This window comes from Macrotis lagotis, chromosome 3, assembly GCF_037893015.1.
Source record: "Macrotis lagotis isolate mMagLag1 chromosome 3, bilby.v1.9.chrom.fasta, whole genome shotgun sequence".
Taxonomy (NCBI): domain Eukaryota; kingdom Metazoa; phylum Chordata; class Mammalia; order Peramelemorphia; family Peramelidae; genus Macrotis; species Macrotis lagotis.
Window position 1 is genome coordinate 46,341,905 of NC_133660.1, and position 12,077 is coordinate 46,353,981.

The 12,077-nt window shown below is 36.4% G+C and overlaps 1 protein-coding gene across 4 annotated transcripts in view; it reads left to right on the forward strand.

The window, feature by feature from the left end:
- Positions 1-10,749, forward strand: part of ARHGAP24 (Rho GTPase activating protein 24) — a 103,494-nt gene extending 92,745 nt beyond the window's left edge. For 3 of the 4 annotated variants that reach the window (XM_074228589.1, XM_074228590.1, XM_074228591.1), the window contains 3 exons: positions 529-650; positions 5,570-6,548; positions 9,848-10,749. In XM_074228589.1, the coding sequence (XP_074084690.1) occupies positions 529-650; positions 5,570-6,548; positions 9,848-10,091 (1,345 nt within the window). In that variant the 3' untranslated portion in view covers positions 10,092-10,749. The remainder of the gene's footprint in view (positions 1-528; positions 651-5,569; positions 6,549-9,847) is intronic. The other variant, XM_074228588.1, reaches the window with a different exon arrangement.
- Positions 10,750-12,077: the final 1,328 nt, after the last annotated feature.

The following is a 12,077-nucleotide window of genomic DNA, read 5'->3' on the forward strand; positions in this document are numbered from 1 at the left end:
TCATGGTTTTTTTGGTCTGACATCAGCTTAAGGCACCTTTCTCACACATCACCAAGGATCAAAATAATTGGTTAAAGCTTTTGTAGAGCTAAAAACAATTTGGAAAGGAAGAGAGTAAATGAAAGATGTAAAGGGAAAACCTCCAAACATATGCATCCAGAAGGATAGATGACACACAGGTTTAACCCCTGGCTATTTTACCTGTGGAGAGTTGAGGGGTTGGGGGCTTATTGTAGTTCAGGAATAGTCTGGCATATTATCTCTGTTTTTACTGTATATTTTTATTCTTCATTAAATCTGCTAACTTGGTCATCTGTTAGTACTATGCTCCCCCTTTTATTCTTCATTAAATCTGCTAACTTGGTCATCTTTTAGTGCTATGCTCCCCCTAGTGCTTTGTCTATAAATAACAAGGAAATAGAAAACGACCAGAGATTAATGGGTTTTTGGTTCATGATACACTATCCATGATCTTCCACTAACAACATTAATCCCTCTGTACTTGGCTTCTTTTCTGACATCAAACAGCTTCTTGAATGAAGTCCTGTCCTATTCAAGTGCTAACAAAACGAGTGTGCAGAACTTGGCCAGTGTCTTTGGTTCCAGCATCCTGCGTCCCAAAGTAGAAGACCCCAGAACCATTACAGAGGGTGAGTAAAAGAAAATCCTATCTATTTCTAGAATACTTTCTCAAAATCCTGGATAAGTTTTGTCCCATATAATTTTCACTTATAAAGGAATCAAAAGTTATTTCATTTATTGACTTTGGTTTACCTCTTGGAAAAATACTTTTGAGGAGTAATGAGGCAGACAATAGTGAAGTGACTTTCCCAGGGTCACCTAGCTGGTAAATGTCCCAGACTGGTTTAAAAATCAGATTTTCCTGATCCCAAGACCAGCTCTCTATCCACTGCAGCACCTGACTGCTTAAAAGAAATTCCTTCCTTCCTCAACAAGTGGTCATCCAGCCTCCTCTAGAAGACTTCTTATGACAACAGATTGCTGTCTCCAATAGTAGTAGTCCAACAGAAGTAGTCCAATCTGTACTGGATTTCTCTAAATATTAGGAAGCAAAGTTTTCCCTCACACTTGTGATCTCATGTTGGCATCTTTCTACATACGGAATCTCTCTAACTTCCATTCATTATTTTTAGTTCTGCCCTTCGGAGTCAATCACCTTGCCTTTCAAATTTTTGAAGATAGCTGTTATGCTTCTTAAAGACCTTAAGGGGAATGATTTATTAGACCCCTATTTTATTCTGATATGTATTTATCAATCAGTGTAATTCCAGAGAGATGATTGTTAGCAATTATTTGTGATCTGCTCATCTAGAAATAAACAGTAAATCTAGTTAAAAATATCTGTACATGAATTACATATGCTAATACATTTTTATACATATTACATCTAGGGATAATGAGGTAAGATAGGCTAGGCCTATCTTATTTCTAGGCCTCAAAGTTTGAATTGTAAGCTATAAATTCACTGTTCATTGTTCACAAATTGGTTAGAAAGTTGACTTGACTAACCACAAGAATGCTGACTAGAGGACCTTCATCCCTTAGGGTGATGGGTGCTTGACTATACCCAATGTGATGAGTTATTTTATTGTGATTTCAAAAAGTCCCCTAACTCTTGTTTTGTATCTCTGAACCACCCTCTTGCCCCACTTGAGAAGGGGCCCATCTTATCACCACCTAGTTGGTGGAGATCATCCTTGCCTTGCCTGTCCTTTTTGTATCGCCCATACTGATTCATCATTTCTGTCTCTCCTGGAGGGTCATGAGTAAGTTCTATCAACCAATAAGGATCTTGCTACTTCTGTGAGTCTGAGTATCAAGCCCCAAGAAAGGCCCTGGGGATAGGGAGAATCTCAGATCATGAAAAGATCTGAAGTCCCATTCATTGAAGGAAGTTTGGTCCCTTTAATAAATGGTTGGCTCAAAGTTCTGCCTCAGAAATTTTTCTTGTAGATTAGACAATTCTGGCAGGTTAGACATTCCCCTGATTCTCATATGGCATAATCTTTGCTCTTCCTACCAACTTATTTACTTTTCTTTCAATATGATCTAACTTGTCCTTGTTTCTTTTATAATGCGATAACCTAAACATGGTATTCCAGATATGGCCTAATTATGGTGGAATAAACCAATTATTCATTCAGCAAAAATTTATTACATGCTTTCTATTTTCAAAAGATAATACCAGATATTGGGCATGCAAATACTCAGTATAGCATTTTAGCTGACCCTGATCTCAAAGATCTTATAGATTAATAGGGAATACAGCAGAGGTAGGGAAAGAGTGACCAGGAAGGGAGTTTCTGTCTAAATAGTACCAAAGGAGGAAGAGATCAATACAATAATCTTCTCTGATTTAGGCTCAAGTCTGGAAACAATATTAATTTATCATTACTATACAGCCAGCTCATTTCTAGCAGAGAGAGAGAGAGAGAGAGAGAGAGAGAGAGAGAGAGAAAGAGAGAGAGAGAGATTCAAACTGGCATAATGGCATAATCCCCTTGTCCTTTAACATGACTCTCTGCCTCTAGAAAATTTTAGGTAACATCTCTAGAAATCTTGACAAGGAAAATGTCAAAATACATTTTATTATTATCAATATTTCTTAGCTACTCAGTTCCTTCCTGGTATATTCCCCTTAAGGACTGGAAAAAGTACCTTCCTATGACCCATATTTTAAATGCTAAAGAGAATACTTTCTTGGGTGGGATCATGAAACAGTCACTTCAAGTGGGTTGGGAAGCAATGATATTATCTAGATAAGAGTTGTTCAACTGACACCCTTACTTCATTTCAAAGGAAGGCCTTAATTTTTGTTCTTCCCACTCTCTTAAAAGGAAAAGTACAGAAAGTGTTTTAGATTGGAGAGATAATATTTCCTAATGTTTATGTTGAAGTAAAAAGGGAGGGTTTTCTAATGTGTTTCCACTATAGTAAACAGGGATTTTGAATACAGCCACAGAGAGTTCCATGTCTTTTTTTTTTTTTTTTTTTAGGTTTTTGCCAGGCAGATGGGGTTAAGTGGCTTGCTCAAGGCCACACAGCTAGTTAATTATTAAGTGTCTGAGACCGGATTTGAACCCAGGTACTCCTGACTTCAGGGCTGATGCTTTATCCACTGTGCCACCTAGCAGTCCTCCATGTTCTTTTTTTAAAACTTTTTTGACTTTTCAAAAAATTTTGAAGTTAACAAACATCAAATAAAATAAATATTTCCATAAACATTGTAGGATATGAAGAGAGGAATATATATAAAATTTTTGGAATCTCTATTAATTTATTTATTAAGCACCTACTACCACTATGTCAAGTACTGGGACTATAATGAAAGAAAAAAATTTCAAATAAAAAAATCTCTACTCTTAAGGAGTTCACAGTTTAATAGGGGAGACAGTATGGAAACAGCTATGTACTGATAAGATATAGAAACGATACATTGGAAGTAATTGGAAGAGAGAAAGGACCAAAATTAAGTGGAATCAGAAAAAGCTTCTCATAGAAAGTGAAATTTTAGTGATGGTGTTCTGAAGAAAGCCAGGGAAGCCAAGAGGATTAACTCATCTCCCAACTCCAGATTTTTTGCTGACTGAGCCAGACAGGAAATTTTCTGTCTTCTCACTTCTGCCTCTTGGGACAGGGAGACCAACCAGCAGCTATTGCTATAGTCAGGTGTGAGATGATGAGGGCCTACAGTGGTGAATAGCATTATCAGAGGAGAGAAGGATAACCAAGAGACATTATCAAGGTAAAACTGACAAGATTTGGAAATAGCTTGGATATAATAGGGGAGGGATCAAAGGTTGAGGTCTCCATTGCCCCTTTCTTCATAATGTATGTTTGAAGAATATTAGCAGTGGACAATGATGTTCCTTTTTGGATATGGCGGCATGACCTTGATGTTGGAGCTCCTTTGTTTTGTAAATGCTTGCCTAATTTCTATCACTGGAAAATATTTGGCACGTTGACTTACAGTCTGACTCTTCTTGGTCAAACTTTAAAGCTGTTAACGTTGGATATTTTCCTGCCAAAGCCCACCCTTGACTTTCTTTTTCCTCTTTGTAAAAAAAGTCCTACTCTACCCAAAATGTCCTGTTCTAGAGCACCCCCAACCTCTGAGGCAAAACCCAGCCTACATCTTGATATTCTTTTCTGTGCCTTCTCTAGAAGAAAAGTTGTCTGGAACACTCTATCTTGCCTCCCTCCTGTCCTTTGTTTCAGATACTCCAGTTTTAGCTGAGACTTTTAATATTTATTGCAAACTGTGACCTCCCGGGTGAGCCCAGAACCAACTGTTGAGTCTGAGATGGCCTGGGCTTTCCTCATGGAGTTCTGGGCTTGGATAAATTGAACTTGCCCGTAGAAGGTCAGGGCTAGCCCCCAAATCTGCCTAAAGTTGATTGGGTATCACCTTAGGTTTGTTTGCAGTGGACCAGTCTAGACACTTAAATCTTGAAATGGCCTGGACAAAATCTTCAAAATTGGCCCATGTGACTCAGTTCAAGTATGATATAGTATCTCTGCAACCTCCAAATCTGTTTGAAAAAACCCAGACCAGCTTAGAAACTACATCACTTCATATAACTCATCATTATTTTTTGCTCCATGTAAATATCCCTTTATATTCATGTACTATAGTTCTATTTTTTGTGGCTATTCTCCTATCAAAGGACAACTATTTTACTAATCCTTTACTATTATAAAAAGAAGACACACATGCAGTCTTTTTGCTACCTTCCGAAGTCTTGATTCTATGTCTGTCATATCCTTCATCATAATCCATGGAATATAGAATTGGAGAATATAAATATAGGGAGTTTTTAAAAATACATTTAACATTATTTAAAGCGTATGGGAACATTTCAGGGATCCTCTGCATTGCATATTAAGGTACTAATAAAAACCCTATTTTAAAACTCAAGTTTCCAAAGTGAATTCCTACACAGAAGCAAAATTTGCATTTAGCATATTGGTTTTGCCTGTTCCTTAATGTGATATACCTTATTAAAATGGAAATACCCTTCTTTCAAAAATATTCAAAAGAAACCTAAATTGTTATCCTTCCCCATTGTCCTTTTGAGAAGACTTAAAATAAAACAAGCTATCTTTTCCAAAAGGAAAAAAAGAAAAGAAAAAGAAGAATAAGGGGAAAAAAATTCAGAAAAACTAATCATTACATGGAGGTGGGAGTGGGGGATGGGGGTGGAGACTTTATAGTCAGTATTCTGTACCAGTGCAGAGGAGTAAGGAGGTGTTTTCTCCAATCTCTGTACTTCTTACAGCATAATAATATTCCACCACACTCATGCATTCCCATTTATTTAGCCAATCTCCAATCGATGGACATCTATTTTGTTTCGGTCTTGAAATGTTGAGTTGATGACTCCTTTTCAAATGTCAAATCAAACATATCTCCTAAATCTACCTCTTCTTTTCTTTAACAACTAAGTTACTGGCCTTCACAATTTTCACAGCGAGTGAATGACACTCAACAGGGGAAAGGTTCAATATTCTCTCTAAACCGTTTTACTCGTTTGCCATTTTCTTCCAGGAACTGCTGTGGTCCAACAACTGATGTCTGTGATGATTGGCAAACACAAGCAACTCTTCTCCAGAGATGTAGAGGTCATGTCCAACAATAGCAATAGAGTTCAGAAGAAACCAATGACTAACCAGCTACAGAATAAGGAGGGCAGTCATAGCAAAGACACAAACATCAGGGGCTCTTGGGAGAAGCTTGAGTCTCCTCAGAGAATTAGTATGGACAGTGGGCCCCACGTCATTCTACCAGGGACCATCATGCACAAATGTGACGTCTCCAAGAGTCCTATTCTCACCGTGAAAAAAAATCCTGCCTTTAATAAAGGTAGTGGCATAGTCACCAATGGATCCTTTAGCAGCAGCAACACCGAAAGTGGTGAGAAAAGCCAGTACTCTTCCAGTGGAAGTTTGCAGACTAGAAGAACTTCCATCAAAGGGGCAGGTACCAGGATGGGAACCTGTAGTGTGCAGAATGGAGGAGTCCGCATGGGCCTTTGGAGCGCTGACCCCCTTGGAGGCCCAGTGAGCAGCCGAGGCCCCAGCTGGACACCCAACAGCTACGTGACCCTGAGGGACAGCAGGCAGAGAGAGCCAGCAGAACTGGACCATGCCAACAGGCTCTCTACCTATGACAATGTCCATCAGCAGTTCTCTATGGAGACCCCAGAGGACAAGCAGAGCCTGGACAGCGCTGCCTGCTCGGTCTCCTTGGGGGAAATCTCTCTTTCTGATCATTCCACCTCCTGTGCAGACCATGACTTCTGTGGCGCAAACCTGGAAGGGCCATTCCTGGACAGGTCTTCCCTTGAGGAGCCCTCCTACTCTGGAGATGATGAGAAGAAACTGGAGAAGAGGAGGAGTGTGGGCGATCTCAGGAGCCATGCTGCCGGGCTTGACCCAAGCAGCCCCAGTGCTCTGCACACCCTGGTTTCTAACCTGAAGCAGGAGATCAATAAACAGAAAATAGAATATGAATCCAGGATAAAAAGGTAGGTGGAATCTGTAAACATAGCCTCCAGGGATTCTAGGGGAAGGTTGGGGGGACTCTGTGGAGAGAGAGGCCAAGAGCAGGAAGGAGCAAAAAGCAGAACCAAGAGGAATTGTGGCTGAAGAGTTAGGTTGATTGTTCTTAGTAGAAGTAATTGCCAACAATGATAAAATTATAAAGTCAAGTGTGTTGGACTCTCATTTCTTAAAGTTAAAATGTTTTATATTATTTAAAGTAATTAGTGTTAAAAACTTTCTTAGACAAAATTGCCAGAATAAAGAACAAAGAGAAAGGATAATCTTCATAACCAGACTAGACATGTTTGCAATGGATCTGGGCTACTATTTCTGAATTCCTGACAGATATTAATCATTGAGATTTAGGAAGCAAAAAGCAAGCATTTCTGGGATTTCTCTGGAATTTCTGAAATTATAAGTTATTCTGTACTTTCATAACATTTATTATTTTAAATAATAATGACTTACCATAAAAATAATCAATAACTCATTTTTTCCATGATAGTTATAGGAAAAAGTTTAAGAGGTTTTTTTGTTAAAAAAAAGTTATAAAAATAATTGCAAGGTTTACTATTAGTATGAACCAGTAAGAGTATTGGCAATGAATTCAATGATTTCTTTTGCCTTTTAACGTATTTAATATTATTTTCCAACATTCTTCCTATTCATTCTTATGGAATTATTTAACTTGTTTAACAAATAAAAATATTGAACATAATAGTATTCGTAAATAAATGTAGCCTATAATGATTATTTAAACACCCCCAAATGCCAGGTTATATTTAGAAAACCCTGCTAAGAGATCTGAATATTAAGTTATCTGAATATAACCTGACAAAGTAGACTTTTTAAATTGACAATTTTGCTATATTTTAAAACTTTAAACTTTTAAAACTTCACAAATTTATTTTGTTTCCAAAATTTGTTAATCTTTTAATACTACTCATACAATTTCAGTAAAACACATTATGCACATAGACTTACTACTGTGTTGTTTACAAGAATGACTTACCAGGGGCCTCTAGGGGGAGCAGTGGATAGAGCATTGGCCCTGGAGTCAGGAGGACCTGAGTTCAAATCCCCTCAGACACTTAATTACCTAGCTATGTGGCCTTGGGCAAGCCACTTGACCCCACTGCCTTGCAAAAAAAAAAAATCTAAAGAATGACCCACCAGGAGCAGACAGGGTTGTGAATATACACACTTAAACATTGTACCAGTTATAAGCAAGCTTATCTGCTTAGATAAAGACCACTTCTCTTCCCAATTTCCAAATATATCAACCTTAACCTTTAACTTTGCATGTCAGGGTTTCTGTCTCTTGCTTTTGACGATGTCCAAATGTTCCTTTGAAACAATTGAGTCTTTATATTGATTTTTAGCTTTTAATAATCATATTTTTTCCTAATTTCTCAATTGATTATTTTTCTATGATTCTGAGAAATATATACATTTCCTAAGAAATGCCAGGAAGGAATTTCCTTATGGAACTATTTATCTGGGCATTTGAATAGTACTTTAACTGGGAAAACAGATTTGGGGACAAAATTGACCCCAGGTTCCAAAAAATTTAGGCCTGGGCTAAGAAGACCAAAGATTATTGTATGCATCGTGTTAATTTTGGTTTTAGTAATGATAGCATTTTCAAGTTTGTAAAGTTTAATAATATATTATTTGAGACTCATAACAATCCAATGAGGTAGGTACTTCAGATATTATTATCACCAATTTATAGGAAAGGAAACTATGACTCAGTGAGTTTGCTGCATTATATGAATGCAATGGAAAAAGCAACAAATTTGGGTTTAGCTTGGATTCCAGTTCTGACACTAAATAGCCGTAAAAGCTTGAAAAAAACATTTAACTTATCAGAATTCAGTTTCCATACCTGAGAATTGGAAAGAATTCTAAGGCTCCTTATTTTATTATATTCACTTTTCCTTCTCTTACTGGCCTTAGGCATCATGAGACTACAGATTGGGGAAAGTAAATGATTTTACCTTTTGTCATCAGGAATGATGGATGCTCCTGTGTACACCAATACAACTTTTTGTTTAAAGAGGGTAGAGAAGAATCTAATAATTATTATATAATAATAATTATTTGTTATTGATAATTATTATAATTATTCTGAATAAGAACACATGCACATAGAGTCATAAATGGAAATGATATTCCTAGAAGTAGAAGGAATAAATTTAAAACAGTAGTATTTGGGAATAGTTCTAGAGACCTTAAATTACAATTTCTTTGTTTACTCAACTCAAGGATCCTATATGCAATTGCAGGTAATAGATTAATTCCTCAGATGGAATTAAAAGGCCACTTGATGTATTAGCTTTTTAATAGTATGGAACTGGGGGATGGATTAGAAAAGGTTCAGGAATAACTTTTACTAACATTGAATTTAAGAATTCCAGTATCAAATAGCTTCCCTATTAATTATTTTTCCTTTACAATTTAGCAAATATATCCTTCAGCTGTATTTGTTCAGACTTTATCCTTTTCATTTCCTAAAGATAAAAAAACCCTGAAATTTCACCTTCCTGAGAAGCCTTATGATCCAGGTGAAATTACTCCAGTATCCTCTTCTGACTTGCGAATAGCTGACTACATGATAGTTAGTGTCATTCCATCTTTAAACTCTGCTCCACAGAGATATAAGAACAAATTGATAATAAGGTTCCAACACCATGTAAAATATAAAGAAACCAAGCAAAATAATATATTTTAAAAGAAGATTAGTTCTGCAGATGAAAACTAGGTCAACCTGATTTGTTATCTAATGTTATTGCTTGTCCTTCATACTCAAAGGAGACCATTAACATCAGGGAGGTGATGCCATGACAAGTATGTGAATTGGATTTGAATGAAGGGGTGCTATGTTGTCACCAATCTCACTTTCTCCTCCAGAGATATCTGGGTTCAGTGGCCAGATATGAGTTAGGATGACTGGAGATATGACCCTGGCTGCGGTGGGAAAATCTTAGCCTGTTGTTTAAGCTAAAATCTTTGGTCTCAGTTTGTCAGAGGCAACACCTACCTATTCAGTAATTAAAGCAGATAAGAAAATTGTGAGAAAGCCTAGACCAAATCCTAGTAGCTTTAAGCACTGGAATTCAAATGACTTGGGTTCATCTAAAGCAAAACACTCAAACCTCCTGGAATTTTTTCTTCTGGAATATGAGGGGAGGGGAAGATTAAGCATTGTGTTATTTGTGCAAGATCATTGATCCCTTCTCCATTTTACTGACTACATTCTATGCCTTTTCCCTCCTTGCAGTTTGGAGCAAAGAAACTTGACCTTGGAAATGGAAATGCTGACTCTCCATGAGGAACTGGATCAGGAGAGGAAAAAGTTTACCATGGTAGAGATCAAAATGAGAAATGCTGAGAGAGCAAAAGAAGATGCAGAGAAAAGAAATGATATATTACAGAAAGAAATGGAGCAGTTTTTTTCTACATTTGGGGAACTGACAGTGGAATCCCATAGAACTGAAAGAGACAACACTATATGGATCCAATGAGGTTCCTCTGTTGTTTGGGTTGAACTTGAGGAAGGAATTGCAATGGGGATATTACACTATATTATAATCTAGTAACCTGAATGATAACAACACTCAGGACTGTAAATCTTGGAAAGATAAAAAAAGATTGTATATTAAATTATCTGCCCTTTCAAAGTAAACTAATCAAAGCTGTGCTTTACTCCTGAAGACTCCTACAAGCCACTGTCAAGTATTTAAATCTGATATATGTATATATAGTCCTTTTTAAAGTCATCTAAAAATGAAAGTTGTATTTAAAATGGCAAATCAACTGAATTTTCTATCAAATTTTCTTCCAGTACACTACTTTTGTTATTATATTTCAATGATTTATTTTATGACTCATCTTGCTGGAAATGAAGATAAGAAAATTATATTTGTGCATGTTCATACACATACATTGTAAATGATTAAAAGTCAAATGATAACTTGTGTTTGTGCAGTTTGACTTTGAACAAAAAAAATGTAAATAATTTTATAAAATATAACCTATATGAAAAACCTTGAGATTCAATGAATTCTTTTGATTAATTTTTTTAAACCAGCAAAATTCGTCTTCTCCCCTTGTACTTCCTCATCCTCTACAGAGAAAAAGAAGAATAAAAACTCTCCTTAAAATGATTTATAATAAAGCAAAACAAGTGTGCTTATTGGCTAGATCCAAAAAATATATATCTCAATATGCATTTGGAATCCTTCAACTCTGTCAAGTGCTAGGTAGCACATTTCTGGAATTATTGTTAGTTACATCTAATCAGAGTTCCCAAGACATTCAAACTTGTTTGCCTTTATAATATTGTTATTATATATTTTTTCTCTTGCTTCTGCTAATTTCTCTATCAGTTCATAAAAGTCTTCTCAGGTTTTTCATTTCTTTTTTTTTTTAGTTTAGTTTAGTTTTTTTGTTTTTTTTATTGGCAAGGCAATGGGGTTAAGTGGCTTGCCCAAGGCCACACAGCTAGGTAATTATTTTATTTATTTATTGATTTAGTTTTTAGGTTTTTGTAAGGCAAATGGGGTTAAGTGGCTTGCCCAAGGCCACACAGCTAGGTAATTATTAAGTGTCTGAGACCAGATTTGAACTCGGGTATTCCTGACTCCAAGACTGGTGCTCTATTCATGGCGCCACCTAGCCACCCCTCAGGTTTTTCTTAAACTGTCTCATCATTTACATAAAATTGTTCAGCCTTCTGCAACTGATGATACCCCATCAATTTCTACTTCTTTGCAATCACAAAAAAAAAGTTTTTCCAAATATGTTTGTACATATGAATCTTTTTCCTCTTACTTTGACATCTTTGGAATATACTATGTTTATTTTGAAATATCTTGTGTATGCTTTGGCATATACTGTTATAATTAGATCAAAGGGTATGCACAGTTTAACAATATTTGAGGGCATGGTTCCCAAATACTTTCCAAAATGCCTGGACAGTTCCCAGCTCTTTCAAAAATGTTTTAGAATTCCCATTTCCCCACAACCCCCTCTAGCATTTATCATTTTCCTTTATTTTTTTTTCAGTTTTGCCAATCTGTTAGATATGAGGTAAAAACTTGAGTGTGTTTTAAATTAATTTTTCTAAGTATTAGTGATTTGGAGCAGTTTTTCACTTGAGTTTCTTCTTCAGAAAACTGCCTGTTCATGTCCTTTTATCATTTGAGGAATTATTTCTCATTTGTCATGTTCATTCATTTATAATTTGGGGAATGGCTTCTATTCTTTTTTTTTTTTAGGTTTTTTTTTTTTGGCAAGGCAAACGGGGTTAAGTGGCTTACCCAAGGCCATACAGCTAGGTAATTATTAAGTGTCTGAGACCTGATTTGAACCCAGGTACTCCTGACTCCAGGGCTGGTGCTTTATCCACTATGCCACCTAGCTGCCCCCATGGCTAGTATTCTTACAAATTTCACTCTGTTCCTTATATAGCTTAGGGATGATCATTTTATCAGAGAAACTAGCAACAA